This window comes from Xiphophorus hellerii, chromosome 9 (genome assembly GCF_003331165.1).
Source record: "Xiphophorus hellerii strain 12219 chromosome 9, Xiphophorus_hellerii-4.1, whole genome shotgun sequence".
NCBI classification, from domain to species: domain Eukaryota; kingdom Metazoa; phylum Chordata; class Actinopteri; order Cyprinodontiformes; family Poeciliidae; genus Xiphophorus; species Xiphophorus hellerii.
The window spans coordinates 12,487,530-12,507,854 of NC_045680.1; the positions used below are offsets into that span (position 1 = coordinate 12,487,530).

The 20,325-nt window shown below is 36.3% G+C and overlaps 1 protein-coding gene across 50 annotated transcripts in view; it reads left to right on the top strand.

Annotated features, from left to right (window-relative positions):
• Positions 1-20,325, top strand: part of adgrl2a (adhesion G protein-coupled receptor L2a) — a 126,424-nt gene that overhangs the window by 45,834 nt on the left and 60,265 nt on the right. For 37 of the 50 annotated variants that reach the window (XR_004340453.1, XM_032571977.1, XM_032571976.1 and 34 more), the window contains exons 3-5: positions 1,053-1,266; positions 11,999-12,108; positions 15,194-15,253. Coding sequence is in view for 49 of the 50 variants with exons in the window: in XM_032571977.1 (XP_032427868.1) it covers positions 1,053-1,266; positions 11,999-12,108; positions 15,194-15,253 (384 nt within the window). In the remaining variant the exon portion in view is untranslated. The remainder of the gene's footprint in view (positions 1-1,052; positions 1,267-11,998; positions 12,109-15,193; positions 15,254-20,325) is intronic. The other 13 variants (XM_032571995.1, XM_032571994.1, XM_032571988.1 and 10 more) reach the window with 1 other exon arrangement.

Genomic DNA, 20,325 nt, shown 5'->3' on the forward strand with positions numbered 1-20,325 from the left:
CAAGGAGAATGCCATTGATTACATATTTTTTCAGTTTGGCACAAGCCATCTTTTTAGCTTTTAGCTATTTAACCTACATTAAAAAATGCAACATCAACTTGAACATACCATTTTAACAATGAAACACGATGGTGGTGGCAGTATCATGCTGTGGGGATACTTTCCCTCTGGAGATGCAATGAACATGATCAGAGTTGATGGGAAGGTGGGTGGAGGTAAATACACAGCAAACCTGAAAGGTTGTGTGCAACCTCTAGCATTTTTCTTGCAGAGTTTTCTTGGTTGGCGGTTCACCTGCCATCAACATACAACCAGATATACAATATAAATGTTTAGATTAGGGCTGTTCGATATAAGAAAATGATCCATTTGTGATATTTGATAAATAAATAAATTAGGACATTACTTGTGGTTATTCTGTGTTCTCCTCACTCATGTCTTTCTTCTCTTAGCTTCAAGCAATATGCTACTTGAGCATTCTGAGCACTTTGCACACTTTCAGTGTATGGGTATTTCCTTCAGTTACATTAGATCCAACAAGCCGAATGTTGCATCAACATTCAATGCCTGGACTAATAATACTTTAATAAAATATCAAGCAATTGGTGCTTTGTAAACACTCTTGCAATATTACTTTTGCACACATTGACAATGCGATGACTATATGAATGCAATATATTGTAATTTGAATCAAGTCCAGACATAAATGCAATTGTGATTCTGTAGCATGTCATGAAAATTGCTACTGATTGTCCTTACTCTTCAGAATTAGACATTGCTTTGTATTGCTTTGTCACATAAAATCCCAATAACGTAGTACGATGAGAAAAAGTTAAAAGGTATATGAATACTTTTGCAAGGGACTGTATGTCAGGCTATTAGTGATAAGAGTTTTCTTTATCTCGGCTCAAGAAATGTATGCATGCAGATGCTCCCTTTGTGCATATCCAGCTCTGATGTCTTGTGATCATGTCTTCCTCTGTGGCACTGCAGCTACACATCTCTTTTCGATTTGCACTGAGAAGTCTCTTTCTTTCTCTCCTCTCCCTCAGGGTTTAGCAGAGCTGCCCTGCCGTTTGGCTTAGTGCGGAGAGAGCTGTCTTGTGAGGGTTACCCCATTGATCTTCGGTGTCCAGGCAGCGATGTCATAATGATTGAAAGCGCCAACTATGGCAGAACAGACGACAAGATTTGCGACGCCGACCCCTTCCAGATGGAGAACATCAACTGCTATCTTCCAGATGCCTACAAGATCATGTCACAAAGGTAAAGCCGCACACGTGTGTGTGCAGTGTCAAAACAGTCGATCCTAAATGAAGTGTCTGTAAAAGTTTCAGGTCCGTCAGAAAATTATTGGCATGGCACAGTATTAGATCTGAACCATCCCCAGCTATTTCAATTTGTTGAAACACATTTTTCTTTTGTTTCAAAAAAATCTCACTAGCTTTAAAATAAAGTTTTCCACCAAGGATAATGCTATTGCCTCTGAGGAGCTGATTTAGTCCACTGAAAAAAGCCGAACTGAATAAAAGTGTGGGATGAAAAAAAGGCAGCAGTTGTCAGCATCAATACCCCACATCACATTACCGTTAGCACAGATAATGAGGCGCCTGAACCTGAACAAAAGTGAATTAGAAACTTCATTACAGCTCTGAAAGGTGAAGGAGAGAGGACAAACGGTGTCAAAGGAGTACATTAAAAAAGGGAAATAAGCAACAAACAGACTCGAACCGAGTAGAAATAATCTCAGTCTCAGATTAGACAGCTGTTCAAACTATAAACATAGCAAATTTGCGTTTTTTTTACTCTTTACAACAAAGAGATAAATTAAAGTGGCAGTACTGACAGGGTGCAGATCTGATGTGGCTTGGAGGAGGTAATTTTCTGTCTATTGCAATTTCTGCCTAGGTGTAAATTAACCTGCAAATGTGCAATCTAGATTTAGTGTGCTTACATTAGGCTATCTGTGTTTGCTTTGTTTTACCTTGTTAATAAGGTTGAGCTGCTTGCTCTTAGCAGAATCGATTTATTATGTGTCTGCATACGAGTTATTTCACTTGAATTTAAAGTGGTAAAGCACACACGAAGACGCACACAGTGTTGTTTGATAATTTGCACCAGACCAACACTACTTTATGCATAGTGATAATTAATAGTGAAACTTTTACTGCCAAATATAAATAGTTTCACACATTAATAAAAAAGTCTGTTCTTAGAATAAAAAAAATCATAAGTCAGTACATTTTGAAAGCAGGTCTAATAAAGAATTGCTTTACAGTCATATTACTTGTCAAATAATATTCTATTCAAAAAATGTTGTTTAGTTTTCATGCTTGGTTTGTGATAATTCCTTATGATACACTAAATTGGAAAAAGTGCTTATGCCCCTTCAACTCTAACAATTTTCAGGGAAATGTTCAATTTATCATGGCAAATAGATCATTAATCAGAAAAGCAGTTAAGATCATCTTTTTAGCATGATCATTTTAACAACTTTTGTACTGAAATGATCCAGTCAATTTCCAGGCCTAAATCTAAATGAACATCTGTTGTAAAATGTAGAAATCACTGTTCAGCTTGTTTTTAATTTAAAAATTTAACATAATGCATCATGAAACACCCCACTGTAACCAGTTTTTCTTTTCTCGCATTGGCTTTATTTAATTACACAGCTGAGACCCAGTAAATGGGGCAAAGACAGAAAATGGGAAATCATGCGGCACACACCCACTAGTCAGATTTTCGACACAAGAAGCCAGATTGAGAAAACCAGCATCCCTAGATTTCTGCTCTAAATAAAAAAATACGCCCTAACTACAAACAAACATATAGATCAGCATGACTTCTGACAGATGTTCAAATATTCAGAGAAGCATAGATTAATCTGGAAGACAACCAATGGTAGTACATAGACTTCCAAATGTGAATTTATACACGATAAGGTTCCACCAGGAATATTTTGTGCTACATGAGACATAATACATGAGACCAGTTGTCACACAGGGATGCCAGTGGAGCCAAAGTGCACAGGATGGAATGACATATGACTGCCACAGAGAGAGATATTGGCTGGTATGAGACAGTCAGCAACTCTGGCAAGCCGCCTTGGGAAATAAAAAAAAATGAAATAAAAGAGTAGAGCCCTTGTATTCAGGGGGGTTATTGTCAAGTCCTATTTGATGAAGTCAGATAGCTGACTCACATTGTCTGTCTTGAAAGGCTGCAGTGTCCCCGCTCCCTGTTTTTGACCCTTTGTGTTACGCTGCCCTCAGCCTTGCTTGTTCAAAAAGAGTTTGTGGAATAATGACCACCGACTCCTAAACAGTTTCCTAATAAAGCAGCAATCCGGTGTCTGTGACAGACTGTGGTTCATTGCTTATATGCAAAATCTGAGACTGAGTGAAGATATCAGATGTTGTTTTAAATGCATACTTAGCCTTTGGGTGTCACTTCTGAACATTTGTAGTCTAAGGAAGTGGGATCTTTCAAGGAGAAAACTCTGTTATAGGATGTGGCTCACACATCCTATAACAGCTGTGTTATAACAGCTGTGTTATAGGATGTGTGTCTTGTAAGAGCAAGATTTTACCTCTGATTAGACTGAAAGCAGTACAGACAAAAACAAAATACTCAAAATGTTGCAAAGAAAAGTGATCGGTAAAAGTTAATTTTTACACAGCACCTCTGAAGGAGAGCCTTACGCACTTTACTGGGCTTCTTCTCTACTAGGTGTTTAAAGTTCAGTTGGTCCACCTCTGGGAAATCTCTGAGAAAGAAAATTAGGGAAATTAAAGTAAAAAGTGCATGTCTGTCAGAAGTGGTTGGCACTTCAGTTCATGCAGAACAACACTAACTAGTGATATTGTTGCGTTCCAGCTGAAAATAGCTTTTATGTGCAAGCACAAACACACAAACGCGCCCACACACACTAATAATTCTCTGTGCAGCTTCTGTCTGGCATGTGTGAAGAATCAAGACAACTCTTTGCACAAGTGTAACATTAAGGACCTTAGAGTTAGAAGAAACGTAATTTTGTGTCATCTGTGTTATTTTTGAGTTCAAATGTTTATGTATGTAGCACATTTGCATAAAAATATATAGGCAAACTGATCTGCCGACTGTAATATGTTGTCTTTAAATTAAACAGTTTGGGACAAAATGTCCAAGACTGAAGCTAATAAGAAATAATGATTTACTGCAGTAAGGCAATAAGGCCAAACTAATAATTTACTATCTAAATATATTTATTCTCAAATAATAAATATTCAAACCATTTGTGTTTTACTTGGACAATATTATCAATATGGTTTTGCATATCCTGATTTCACTTTAAGAATTATTATGAAGAGCATTTAATAGATTATTGGTCTGTCCTGCTGTGAGCAGTCATTAATTATTAATATCAGAAGCCGAGGCTATGTGATGCCTCGTGTGAGAGAGGAGTAATCCAAAAGCAGTTGTAATTTATACAGTTTCCTAATTTAGGTGGGTGGGAGAAAAGAAATCAGTGCTTGTGAAGAAAATTAAGTTGACTTTTAAATATTTGAAATTGACATGGCCCTGAAGTTTAAAGAGTTGAGTTATGGCTTTGCTACAGTTTGATGGATTCTGTTGGAACTCTGACTTGTTTTCATATCTGGCTGGCATATTATATTCATGAGCACAATGATTTTATGAAAATAGCCTTAGGATTGTTGTGGCTCAATTAGAACATTCAGCTGCAAGCAATTAGTTGACTCAAGTGGGTGATAATCTGTACGGGAATTTTTCATATGGACGCCGCCCCTCCAGATGTGAAACTGCATGGCAGTGAAGTTTGAAATAATTAATTCATTGATGATAATATTCAGTGCTGTGATTATTCTTTTTTTTGCAGGATTGAGTTTTTGTAATAATTTCATTTTCTCTTCTGTGCTGAAGCTAATTAGTGCAAACACAATGGAAACATCTATTAGATTATAATATTATATTTATATCTATATATTTTTAAAATGCATTTCATTGATAATAACCAAATTATCTCGTGCGGTCGTGATTAATCCAAAATTGACCACATGTACTTAACTCAACAGAAGTTTAAAAAAGATGACGGTGATACGCCTTCATAAATTTTTCTTACAGTAAGAAACATACGAAGATATACAATATGAAAAGTGGCCTACATACATTGATTTCACTTTGACTAATGAGCTTCATTGTAAGTATTCGATAACAAGGTCATTGATTGCTGTAATATAACAGGGTTGGTTCCTGCTGTGCCTGTGGATCGTGGGTTTTTAGAAGGGGCATATCATTGACAGAAATGATCAATGCAGATTGCTCTCTGGAAGAGTAGATTGAATTTATAAGTGAGATTACTGTATGACTCTTGAGTTAAACTGAGTTAATAACCAGGAGTAATTTTCAGGAAAATTTGTTTACCAATAAACATTTTTACTCTTGAAATGGACAAGAGTGCATCTTAAAATGTTACGGTTTTCAAAATAAAGGAACAGCTTTAATGCCACAAATTTTCCACACCCTGTTTTGAGCAGCTACATCCGATTTGACATGCTAAAACAGCTACAATGTTTTAGTTTTAAATCAGCTGCATCCTCCAAGTTTGCATCAATAAAAGTGAAGTGGGATCTGGAGACTAAAGAATGCTACTTACACTATTTATATCAATGACAGTACTGCTTGCAAGGCTCTCTGCGGAGGTCCATTCTTGCCGCCTGACAGCACTCTGCCTTGTACTCTCTCTCTGTACATACACTGTTGGTGTTTATTTAAAGCACAGAAGATTAAGATTTTATCAAGGTCCAGATTCAGTTAGGCTGTTTCAGAGGGATGTGCGAAAGTTCAGCATGAATAAAAAGGCTCTCAATCTCCTTTCAATTGGTAACAATGTGCTAAACAAGAGAGTATATTAAATCACCAGTACTATATTTGACTAAGTTAGAGTAGTAAAATGGCCTCTGTGTGAGTTCTCAGCTCAGTTTTAGTGAAGCTTTGACCTTGAGCAATATTTAATATATGTTTCTTGTCTTATGCTGTGAGTGATCAGTAATCATTTACATTAAGACCAGAGGTTCATGCCTTACAATAGAGATGTCACTGAAAAACATGATTTTAGTATTTTTTTTAAAATGACACATTTATGTATTAATTTTAAAATGACTTAATCTTTTTTTAAGAAGTCAACATAGCCAGCTAACTAGACAGCTAACTAAACAGCAGTCTTTTGTGTTTATTACTGTAAGAAAGTAGATTAGAACCACAACCTTAAAGCTTTCCAAACTGCTACTAACATTTCCAAATACAGTATGTTTCACTACAGACAGTGGCTGTTCTGTTACTTACTGTAGTTTTGCTCTCTCTCGCTCTTCCGCAGCTCAATTAATTCTCATATGCAAAACCTTACCTAAACTACTCTTTCATGTAAAATAGCTTCTTGTATCTCTGTTCTTCCTCTGACTTAATGTTTACACCTTGACACCTCACTGACTTTCTAATTGGAACTGGAAATTAATTTAGTGTTCTGTCACTAGGTTAACTAATATTAACAATACAAGCTGGTAGGTGTATTCATGTCTCCTATTTGCTTTCAAACCATGTACCAAGAATTACTTGGACCTTGCACAGCACTATGAGCACAACGTAATGATGTGAAAACTGAATAAAATGGAAATAAAGAGTTCATTACCGCAGCTTTCAGTGTGACTTGAAACTCATTCATTTCTCTCTACTGATTATAAATAACATGCAGCATTATACTCACTAATTAGTTCTTGAATATTACATCATCCCTTGAATAAAAAAAATAATCATAAAAATTACATACCACGCTTCGGACCTTTTGCTTTGAGTAAAATGACCTAAAAGAATGGTAACTGTGACTCTACACCTTTAGAAGTTGTAAAGCTATCCAAACCCAAGAATGAGCAAACCTTTGATCATTCCATTGTTTTGAGTTGTAAGGTCTGATGTCACCTGCAGGACACAGTCATTGCTATTTCTGTATGGCATTTCTTTATTCGTGGTTGGTCCAGCTTTACATTCTGTTTAGCAAAAGGTCACTTTTCAACCAGCACACTGTCTAATAATATTTCCATTGACTTCCTTAGCATGGCGATATACTGTACCTCTTCTGCTTAAAAATCAATAGGAGAGTTGGATGGATATGAGTCAGACAGCTTTGTTCCTGACCCTTCAAGAGCCTGGAATTTCCCCCATTGAGCTATATGGGCTACTTCAAGAAAAGTAACATTAACACAAGCATATGACAGCAATTACAAGTTTGAAGGATGTCTTGGAAGCATATTGAGTTAGATCTCAAGTCGAAAGCAGGATGCTAATGCTTAATTTCTAATCGCTCACTTCCTGAAAGAGTATTGGGCCACCTCCTAGAACTGGTCTAAATATACTGATACAGGAGATGATTATAGTTATACCATGTGTGTGTTGAATGTGTGTGTGCTTTTTGTTCTGCTCATATCACATTGTTTCTCTTGCTGCCATTCTGTGGCCCTGGAAATGATTTAATTTTTCAATGGCCTGTCTACGATCAACAGGCATGCCTCTTGAGAGAGATGTCTGCCTTGATAATTGTGCCATGAACCTCATCAGCATTTCAGATGAAATGGGGCTAGACGGGTCACTTTGAGTTTAAGAGACGCTAATTTGATTGAAATTCAAACTGGGAGCACCAGGAAGTAGATTGTTCCTCTTTGGGTAATGTGCCCCCTTCACTCATCTTGCTTCTCTCCAGTTACGCAGCGATTGTTTTCGCTGCAGCAACTCCTTTTTTCTTTATTGTATTGTAAATTAAAAATGGCCACTTTAGGCTAGCAGAGTTTGGAAAGGGAGAAAATTGAAAATTTCATCCAAAGCTAGGCACAGACAGCTAGACGAAGGAAACACTGTTTTGATTACCCCTGATTGCATTATGATTTGTCATTGTCTTTAGTCGAAACATACCTCTAATTCAGATTGATCTAGGAAAAATGTATGTGTTACATTGTAGTCCGTCTACAAAAAAAAAATTATTGCTTGCTTTGTGTGGATTTGCATGGTATGAATTTTTAAAACCTGTCACAGACAAATACACCAAATCAGAAGTCAGGATACTGTGACATTGCTTTAAAATGAGGCTACAGTTGAAACGTTAATACAGACAAATTCCAATTTTTCTCCTACTTTCTTGAGCTCATTTTTCTACATATATCTAAAAAAACCAAATAGTTTTGTTAAGTCAAGATATCCATTTGGACTAGGCAGGCAAAAGACTGATGATATCTCCATCATGTTGATATTTCAAAGTAGTGATGCACAGATTTGAAAATGTTGGCCAATTCCGATATGCAATATGAATGTTGATGTAAAGGTTGATAATATCTGTAAAGAAAAATAAATCAGTTTCAAGTTGAGTGGAAAACAGCCTTGAAGCAGTTTTGTGTATGAGACCATTGTTACTCATATTGCCAGGCTTAGTGCAGAGGCCCCTTGGTGAAACCAGAAACAGTTTTAGCTGAACATTTGTGGCAAGCATTAGTCTTGCTTGATGGTACAGTCCTGGTATGGTCTGTTTTATCTTATAGGTTCGTCAGAACCAAGACACTGAACATGCTTTAATATAGTGTATATCATGGTTTGGAACAAAACACATTTTCTAATGGATCAGTTTAAATATGGAATACAATAGTTTGACTAAAACAGGACTGGAACACAACAGTATCACAGGTTTGTCATTTGATGTAATTTTTTATACAACTCGCACATTATCATCATGTCCAATTATTCCTCTGACATGGTTTATGGTGGCAGAGAAAAGGTTAAATTGTATGTGGATACTTGGTGTCAGGAGTGCCATCCTTTCTACCGTGTTGGCATCCTAGTCCACCCATTTTCCACTATCAGCTGGGAGTGCTCATTTTTAAGAGAGATTTGCATCAAATCCAAGCTGCGTTCCTGACGACATTCTAATTGTACTGATGTCTGCCTCTCCCAAAAGGTCAGAGATGTGATGGGATTACATTTGGAATGCTTCTGCATGATTAACGGCCTGGAGGTCGAAAAAGAGGCAAGAGGAGAAGGCACAAGCTCAATCATGCCATTCTTTTCATTGCTTTGAAGAATAAGTCATATTAAAAAACTGTTTACTTTGAATGGGCATTCTCAGTATTTTGTCTGATTATCACTTTATATCACATATAAAGCTGAACTGCAAATAGCTTTTCTTAGAAATATGTTTCCTATTCAAAAACGGAGTATAGAAGAAGAATGCATCACTCTAGAGAAAAGTAAAGAAAAAAACTCCTTTGACTTAATATTCATTAGGAAGATGATTAATTACTGTATAGCCTCAGACTATCAAAAGATAGTCAGAGATATCATATTTTAAATGTATTTAATTAGTGTGCACTGTGAGACCTGTGCCCTGCACAGCCAAATGCTGAAGTTTTTATTGGTGGAATTTCAATTACATGCTTTCTTCCAAAATGAGTGGTAGGACTATGCATAGAAGAAGTCATTAGGGCTTTTTCAATTGGTCTCAGGAGATCCCTGAGGTTTCACAGATGAGACGGTAATCAGACTCACACAATCCCATAGATCAGGGTGCCCCTATTCCTCTGCTCTAAAATTAGGGCAATATATCAAGCAGATCTATCAACACATATGACAACATTGTTTCTAAAGAAATATGATCTTTTTTGAGCCTTTTTCGTGTTTCGTTCAGTACATTTGCCGGAGTAATGATGGTAGGTCTGTGTCTCATTAGTGTCACTAATTTTATTTTTCTATATTATTCTGTTTTATATGCCTGACATAAACTAGGCATTCATTTCCTGGTCTCAGTGGAATCCGCTGGAAAAAGCACTATGATTTATATTGCTTCTGCATGATATGCTTATGCATGAGCAAAGCAGACAGAATCATCAAAGTGACCATTTAATATGAGGAAAGTGGTTCAGATCCATAAAATATTTGTTACAAACACACACACCCAACCCCCCACCCCCACACACAAAAAAAAACCACACACACACACACCATGCAGTCTATTATGATCTCAGCATGAGGTGCATGTTTTAATTCCTAAACAGGAATTCATTTCCATGAGAACAACAAAATGCATATATTTTTATCGGTTATTACACAAGGAGGTCATTAATGAAGAAAAAAATTCCCATGAGATTCTTTGTGAACACATATGCATACACAGATTTGAATATAAATGGGAGTCTGTACAAGCATAGAGAGAGCTGGGTTTTTTGAAACATTGTCCATTGTGAAGAAATGCAAGGGATAAAAAAGTTTTTCTAAAATTTTGTCAAATGAAATGAGTAAGACCATTTAAATAGCTGACATGCACTGGGAGATTAATTTCTTCAGTATTCAATCATTAAGTTACCTATGGTTATTGTAATTCTGTGCATATGTAATTTGATTAAAGAAGACTATGTGTTATGTTCTGGATGCAGTATTGTGGTTTAATTCACTACTGCTGAGACAGCTTTTAAGGTGTTCAACTCAAGTGGCATTTACGCTGTGAAATTAGTGAGTTATATTAACTGTAACCATTTGTTCCACCTAGACAATGATATTTTATAGTATTAATATTATCACATTTGAACTCGTGGCATTGATGGGTTACTGGGCTAAAATTATAACAAAACCCAAGGAGAAAAAAAAGATCAAGATTATATTTTTCAAATAAAAAAAAATAAATAAATAAAGAGAGAAATATTTCTCCTGTCCTGCCGTTAATCAGCTATTGATCTGGCCCCTCAGATTTTCAATGCAATTTTATGTCCCTTGACAACAAAGATAACTTTCTCTGTGTATTGATGTCTTCATGTTTTCATTGCAACAAAAGAGGTGGTTCACCTGCAACTCTCTGGTTTGCCTCAGAGCCAATTTTTAGTTTCTGCTCTCCAAACGTTTTGTGTAATAACTGAAATTATTGCCGGTGAAATGGAAAAACAGTGTGCTTATATTAAATCAGCTCTTTTTCTCTCATGAAGAAGCAATATGAGCCCTAATATAATATTTTGTAACTCGTAACAGTTATTGACAGATTGTGTCTTGTTTTTGTTCACAAAGAGAGGATAAGCAACGCATTATCAAATATATTGAATGGCTTGTTTGGTAGATAACTTCATACATATGCTTGATTAGATTTATCTCTTTTACGTTGAGCAGGAGCAATCTGAGAACAATTAGGTGAATTCCACAAATACAAATGTGAAAATGAGTTCTTAGATTGCTTGTTGTCTTCTTGCAGTTGTCCAGTTTGCAGAAGTTTTTTTTTTATTCTCTCTATGTGTATTTAATATTAAGCATTTCTGAGGAACAACTTTGACTTATATTTTACATTTTTAAGATGAGGCACAAAGCTTTATATAGAACATAACACATAGCTTTATATATATATATATCACAGAAGTTAAACTTGTTTCTGCTTATTACGACATCCACTGCAATATCAACAGTAGCAAGAGCCTGCTGTACATCCTAGTATGACATCTTAAGGTTTCTGCAGACCACTTTTTTTTTTTTTCTCCGAAGAGTTTTTGCGGCGCTAGTGGCTCGTATTTTTTCGACAGTAGGCAGACAGGAAGGAGGGTGAGGAGAGGGGGAAGACATGTGGCAAGGGTCGTCGGGACCGGGAGTCGAACCCGCGACGTCTGTGTCGAGGACTAAGGCCTCCAAACGTGGGGCGTGCTAACCCCCTGCGCCACCACAGCATGCCCCTCTGCAGACCACTTTTAGCATCTTATAGGCTGCTCTTAGGAGGAACTTGCTCTGATCCCTTTACATGTTGAACGTTGCTTTGAATGTCTTTGACTTCTGGATTTCAAAAATTGAGACATCCTTAAGCCACTTACAAGACTGATAAACTGCTACAATTATCTTAAAGTCACCTGACATCTCTATCAATTCATTTCTTTTTTTCATATGTTGTGCTAATTCACAACACACATTGTCTCAATGCACTACTTTTTTATGTTTCCAGATGCAACAATCGGACCCAGTGCATTGTGATCACAGGTTCAGATGTCTTCCCTGACCCCTGTCCAGGGACCTACAAGTATCTGGAGGTCCAGTACGAGTGTGTGCCCTACAGTAAGTATGACCCTTCTGTCACGATTTGAAAACCCCCTCCTCTCGGCTTCTCTTCCTTTCTGCCCTCTGCCTTCTCTTTGTGTTGTTCCATACACGTCCCATTTCTGCTCTGCCTCTCTTTGTCTACGGTACCTTTCAGCACCCCTCTTCCTCTGTTTCTTCTTCAATCTGTGTCATGCAGTGAACTTTCCGTGAAATATGACCTGTAAAACCCTTTGGTCCTCCTCTGCACTCCCCCTCATTATTGATGTGCTCACAGTGTTTCCACAAGCCCAGTTATGAGGTAGCAGACTAGAGGGAGGGCAGAAGAAGTCATGCTGCCTCTCTGTGATAGCAAGCGGACGCTTCCCTTGTTGTGTAGAGCAGTCTATCAGGCGAAAGCACAGCTCGACTTGACTTGATGGCTTAATATACAGTCACACAACAGGTGCTGAAATATGTTAACAGATGTTTCATTATGTAACAGCAGAGAAAGATCCTCTCATAAGTCAACAAGGCAACAATTCATCTAAAGAGATAGTGTTAGCATTTTGTCTGCTGCTCTGATGCTAAAATATTCATTGCCATTCAGCTCCCAAACAATCTTTAGCTCGCACTTTGTATTAAAATTCCCCTTTGTCCTTTAGGCTGCCATGTTCATTTGCAATTTGTGCAGAAATTCCCCCTTTTAACCTTTGCAAACTGATTAATGACAAAGATTTAGATGAATCGCCATCAGGTAGAACTGACATAATTAGAGTCAAGGGAGATGGGAAGATAGCCTTTTGGAGTTCTTATAGTATTTTCTACCTTTATGTCTTTACATGTGTTTCAATTTTAACGCAAATTAAAGAACATTGATTATAAATAATGCATGTTTTTTTGGACTGTGCTTTCCTCTTCATTATATCTTTCCTACATTGATTATTATCTCTATTTCTTCCTGACTTGTTCCACCTAATACTGGATGAGATTGCACTCTTAAACATAAGTAGATGCTAAAACTCATTACAACTTAAAGGTTAACCCCTCTGTGGTTCTGAGGACATATAATTAAAGGTGGAATACACAATAATGGCCATTTAAGTTAAAACTATTGAACAGAAACGGATCTAGTAGCACAAACATTCAACATGAAGGTGCTTGTGTTTTTCTGTTTTGTTTTTTGGGTTTTTTTCTCTTGCCTTTATCATTAGGTGAAGTATTGATCTCATCTCTTGCTGTTTTAGCCCCGACCTTAATAAAAGGATTAGCCTCAAGGTGCACTCATGTACACCCGCTGTTATGATTGTGTTTTTTTTTTATTCTTTTGTCTTACTCTGAGGAAATAGTCAAGATTGCTGTAGTGTGTTGATTAAACTTTCACTAGGTCATTTAATTCTTTCACGTTCTGTTTAATCCACCTTATTCCTATAACTCATGACGCTTTGCTTGGCATCAGTACCAGCATGTAATAAAAAACAAAAACATGTGGGAACATCAACTTTTGTACATTATTACTAATAAACAAAAAGCTAACAATTTAAAACCCTGATACACATCACTGCTTGCACAATAATAAAGCTGATCATTTTTGTTGAAGGAGGTTAGGCAAAACTGTGTGATTCTCTAAACAGAAGTAGATCTCAACCAGTACCTTAAAGCCACATGCCACCAGGCTTGGTTTTTTGTGTCATTGTCAGAATTTTACAGTGCTGTTTGTTCCTTTCTTGCAAGAGCTGACCAATATTGTAACCAAACAGCTGCAGATATAATTGAATTCTACATTGATCTGATAGTTTCCATGTGCTTAAATCTGCTGAGAGCACATTAATTCCATATTTCACTACTTAGCAATGATCATTTTAGACTGAGAATGGGGATGGGAACTCCAGGTTATACTGGTGAGTTAACCCATATTATGAAACCCTAAAATAGTATTACATGTTGTTTCTTATATGTAAAAATCTTGTCAGTTGTACTGTTAACCCTTTTAAGGAACTGAAGTTTCTTGTCTTGTTGTAGGTTGCAACCAACCACAACATAATATGACAATTTCCTTTTGTGGACTTTTCATTTAAATGAGCAGATATCAAGAAATTTGGATGGCTGCTTTAAATGTAGATTCTTCAGCACCATTCTTCTTGATTCCTTGTTTATTGGGAGCTGGTAAAAACCAGACACCCGATTACAGAAACAACTCCATTTCACTTTTGTTGCATGTTCAACACCATATTATTGGTGCACAAGTTAAGTTTTGTGTAGTTAAAGGCAAACAGCAACAAGTACTGTATCTTCACAGGGACAACAGCAAGTGTGTAAAAATGGAAACCTATAAACAAAGATAATTAGTGAAACTGCAACCAGTTTCCTCAACCTCACAGCTCACAACATACTGTCAGCTTCCACAACCAGGGCGCTTTACTGTAACTTCCTCTGTTTTTCTAGAAGTTGCATCCGGAATCAATCCTACAATAGCACCGCCAGGATGTTCCAGGTCAATTTGCCACTTCACCATTTCCTACCCCAATTTTGTACCTACTTGTTGCTTTTTTGTCCCTTCCCACCTCCATTTTGTAACTGTGAGCTAACAATTATGTTCACTTAAAACCACAATGGATTGTGTCATTTACTTGTAAATTTTTTTCAGGAATTATGTCAATTTAAACATAAAAATGCTTAAATATCATGTTATTTAATTTAATCGTTAATAATAATCTGTAAGCTTGTTTTCGCTGTGATCTATTTAGGCTAATTGACCCATAGAATGGAAAAGATGCTCAATACTGTATAGATTTTACTTATTGGAATCATTTAACTATACGCCCTTACAGCAGACATAAATAGACCACCAACATTTCTTACTTTGAAATACTTAGTTGTTAAAGTGTGTAAGAAACTATTGAGGATTGCTCAGTAGGAAACGTCCAATAGTAGATGACACCATTTCACATCTTTAAAAGAAACAAATTGCCTAAACCTCATATGTATGAAAAAGATGAATGGTCAACATGACCTGTACCCCTTGCAGGAATAAGGTGGATTAGTAAAACACATACAGGTATTCACGTCATTCTCAGAAATTCCAATTATGCACGTCTGTAGCCATATCTTTTTGCTTCTCAAGGTCCATGTCCAACCAGAATAGGATCAAGAGCACAGAATGTATCCTATCACAACTGCCCTGGTAAGTTTTTAGTGTTCTCCCAGTCTAGTGCAGACAAACCCGAGTCCAGTCCAGCCTTTCCCATTCAAGCCCCACTGTAAACCATGATAGCTTTTGATTTGTTTGGTAGACTTCCTTGTTTTGTTGCTTTCCACTTACCAATCCTCTGTCTCTTTCTGTGAAATATAATCAATATTCGACACATCAGTTTGTAGTCAGACTAATGCAGAGAGAAGCAATCACAGGGGAAGATTAACTTTTCCTCACCATAGCAAACTCTTACAGCAGCTTTCAGACAGGATGGCAAAGCCCCCGCTACAGTTTTCTAGTTTTCAGATGAAAAAGATCAAATGCCAAATACCAAGATTTGTGATTAAAAACATTTCAGTGGTCCAAGGGCTTAGGCTCCCCTGGATTTGCCAGGACACAAGATGTTTTGCAAGAGAGGGTATTAAATCCTCATTAAGCTGATCTACATGGGGAGCAAAGACAGTGTCCTCATTTTGACCAGTAACTACTACACATCAAAATCTGCTTCCCCACCAGCATAGCACATTTTATTTGAACATCCTATTATTTAAGCCTTTATATAATCACACAAGTAAATTTGTACTTTTACTCATTTGCAAATGAACTTTGCAAGTTGACTACATTTCCACTATTTTTGTCCTTTTAGTGTAAGAATTTGGTCCTTGCCACAAACGGACCATTAGCAATGTTATTTTCATACTCCCAACAGAGGATGTAAATATTTGCTTTCACTTGGCGCAGTGTCACCTGCTCAATTGGGTTCAGTAATTGCTTGAAGAAGGCAACATAAAATTTGTGATGATTTTTATGATTAATTCTCTCTGCAATGTGTTTTTGCCTCTTCTACAGGTGCATGTCATAATTAAGAAAATTGTTAACAAAATATATATTTATTATAGTGTTACACACAGAGGGACGATTTTCAAGGGTGACTAAGTGTTGATGAAAAACAAAATTCTATCTTTCAAACAGTTTGAATTTTACATAAGACCAAGAATGAAGGATTTTTAAAGTTGAAATGCCATCCAACTGAAAAGTATGTCCATGTGCTGTACAATATGCTCTCAATATTTGGTTTGGGCTTCTTTGCATGAATTACCACATCAGTGTGGGTAGGATTGGTGGTAATCAGCTTATGGTATTGCTGAGGTATTAAGGAGATCCAGAATGTCTTTAAGAGCAACCACCAGCTTGTCTGAATTGTTGCATCTGATGTCTCTCATCTTCTACTTGACAATATTCTGTGAATGCTCTATGGCATTTAAGTTGAGCCAGTTTGCTGGTTAGTCAAGCCCATTGATGCAGTGGCCATTAAACCAGGCATTGGTGCCTTTAGCAGTGATGACGGGTAAAATATTCTACTGAAAAAGATTTAGACATCTCTATAAAGTTGTCAGCAGGGGGAAGCAAGAGAAAGCTCCCTAAAATTTTACCAGTAGATAGCTGTGCTGACTTTGGACTTCATTAAACTGTATACCAACACTACATCATATTTGTCTCCACAAATAACTTTTTATGTTGGAAACGTAGCAGACTCTGAAGTAATTTGGATTATGTCCCTTCAATGGTTATCCTACAGACTTTCTGACCCTGATTTCTCAATAAAGTGCCTCATTTATTGCCTCTTGATGCTCTGACTACAGCTGCAGTCCACACCTTTTGATTCTCCCCCAAATTCATGAATGGGTCTTGCTGCACAATTGTCTGAAAGGCCTCTGCACCTTGTTTTATAACAGTTTTCCTTCCTCTCAACTTGCCAATGATAGGCTTGAATAAAGCTCTCTCTAAACAGCCATCTTCTTTGGCAGGTAACTTTTGTGGTTTACCCACCTTAGAGAGGGTGTTAGTGATGGCCTGCTGGCCTTTTTGTTGGTCTTATGTAATATTACAAAACTGTTATTTTGCATTGTAGCAACATGCCATTATCATCAGTTAACCAAGCTAAACTTTGAAATAATCTGGGTATGATACAGGAGTTTCACTTTTTGAAGTGAATTACAAAACTAACTTAACTTTGACATTGTCAAATTTACTGATATACACCCATGCTCTACCTTGTAGTCTGGTAGAGCTGTGCCAGAAAGCACAATCATCTATCATTATCAATATGTTTGATTACTAATGCTTCTAAAGCTGTAAGTAGCTAAATGTGACAGTGATGCCTGTTTGTCTCTGTTAAATATTTTTGTTTAGTCTCCTAGTTCCCCTAATTTTCATTTTTTGGTATGATTTAAATTATGTTCTGATTTAATTTAATCACTTGAGTAGCTAAAGTTAAATCACAACAAAATGCAACACCAAAATATGTTTAAAAGTGATCATAAGTAGTCAAGTCATTTCAATTTGGAATACTAAAGAAATAGTGTGTAATATCCATTGGGAACAGTGTAGTGTCTTTGGGTTAATGTGCTTTGAGATGTGTTTTGTGTTTGTTCTGTTGCTGTATGAAACTGACTGTCTTCCCTTCCCCCTGTGCAATCTGCAGGAACTTCTTGGGTATCTGACTTACTCTCCTCGCTCTCCGATTTCTGATCACACTGATTGTTCTTTCTATTTTTACATTTTATTAACCTCATCAGATCTTCCTTCATGTGTTATTTTCTTTCCAGATTTTCCTCGGCCATGTTTCTCTGTCCAGCTATGTGTCTTTAATTTTACTCCTACTTTTTTGTAACTGTGGATGCTTCAGACAACTGTTGTTAAGTTGCTTGCTCGCCTGTCTATATTTGATCCCTTAGTTGGGCACAACACACTTGAATTTCTTCTGCAGAATGGAGTGCATTTATTTACGGACCGTTATGCATCTCAAGGTTCCATTCTTTTTGTGACTGAAGCCTAGGTCAGACACAAGCATTTCTGACAGATAAGTTTTGAGAAAAAGATGTTCCTAATATAAGGAAAAATTATATTATTCCAAGGTGAAAAACTGATTTATGTCCTTTTAAGCAAATAAACAAAACAAAACAAAAACCAACAGTTGATAGACAAGCATAATCCTCCAACCCCCTAAAAAAAACAGACAGATACTTCTCTGAAATCATTATTTAGATTTCGATTATTGGAATTTACATTGTTGGCTACAAACCAACAAAATATCAAAACAAAAACTGTTATTGTAAGCGGAGAGTTTTGCCGATGGCGTGTTTGATTTTATGCTTTAGCTGCCTTATAATTTCACACAGAGCAGAAACTATTAACTTGCTTTGCTACCTCTCACTGTTTTTGGTCAATTGATGTAAATATAATGTACTCTTGTTTTTTATGTTTGTTGGTGTTCAGTTGTGTGTAGTAAAATTCTTTTAGATTTTTTAGGGTCCAGTAATAAGAGTGGCACAATATATTGCAAATACAATAGCAGTTCCACTCTATGCAATATGCATATTAAGAAGAACACGAGGTTCCCCCTTCCTATAATATAGATGTTGCTACTATTCATTGCAGCATATAAAGTTTTGGAAGGTAAAGAGGTGGTTAAAGTCACTAAACTACAACTGAGTAGCTGTACTGCCAGAAGAACAGATGTTGGCCAAAAGCAACTTTTTCAATAAAATCTTGTTGAAAAAAATAATTTTTACTTTTTTTCCATAAGTAGATAGACCACTAATTATCTGGGTTTATCTTATCTTGTAACCCACAGCAGAAACACATCAACACTGAAATTATTTGTTCATTTATTCCAAATCATTTTGTTCTCACCAATGACATTGCTTATTATACATTTTCCTACTTGTTAGAAGAGTGTAAATTTTTTTTACAATTACTGAAATAGTAATCCTTTAAATTTATCATAGTTTATTCTATCAAAAAAAGGATAATGTATAACACATACACTGTATTTTTATTTCCCACTTCCACTGTTTTATATCAAAATGTAGCCCTTTCGTCTCATTCCAAGTCTAAAAGTTATTTTAGACTGAACCTTCTTTAGCTATCCGTTGTCTAACCTAGGCTTCAGTTTAATCTGGGAAATGTTTCACACATATCTTTTGAATAACCTTCCTCATGTTACAGAGTAAATGTTGAGTCTTTATTGCATTTATGTCTTTCCTTACGTTTCTGTGTGTTGTATGTTGCTGTGTCAGTGGATCAGACTTGTTCCTTAGCATTCCACAGATACACAGAATCTAAAGAAGTAGGATCAACATTTTTGCATTCCCTGTTGGGTTGTTTTTATCTGTTCCTAAGCACTTTTTAGTTTGAAAGAGGATTATCTTTCTGGGATAGGACACTGCCTTCAGAGTTGGGGAAATATTCTCAGTTTATTATAATTAGCATAGTTTAAAACTATATTTTACAACAACACCACCCACATTAAATGAAAATGTTTTAGCACAAGTTGATTGTTATCCTCATGACAATTCAATGTCATTGAATTGTGGTGACTGACATACAGGTGAAACTATCTCGCCACATATACTTCATAAAAAGCAAAACATTTTTTATAGGTGATTATATTTGACTAAGCTTTTCCTGTTTTAATTTAGTTATAATTACTAATTACTATTTAGTTCAAAAATGTCAAAATAATGAGATTTTTTTCAGAATTTGTAGAACTTTATATTGAGAAGTACAGATGCAATGAGATTTGCTATGCCAATTTTTCTCTGTTCAATAGAAAACAAACAAAAAACACACAGGTGTAAATAGCATGGAAATGTTCAGCCATTATATCTTTCAAAGAGGAGATGGATTTTTGTCCCAGAGATGCAAATCTATTTTTTTTTCTTTTTAAATGTTTGTATCAACCCCAGAACAAAAAGCAAAAGACTCTGTGAAAATGTTGGACAGAGTCAGAAGCTGGGTAAGACAGTATAATTATTCACACATAAAGGTATGCTGTACTGACAGAGGCTAGATGGTCACTAAGTGAAGAAAACCATACAAAACAACATAAAAAGCCAAATTACAATCTTCAAATGCATACAGGGAAAAATACCATAATTTTTAAAGGTATGCTTTGTGGCCTGATGAAAATAAATCTGCTTGGCAATAATAACCATCATTGCATTTAGAGGGGAAAAAAAGAGAAACTTGGAAGCTGCATAACACCAACTCAACTGAAG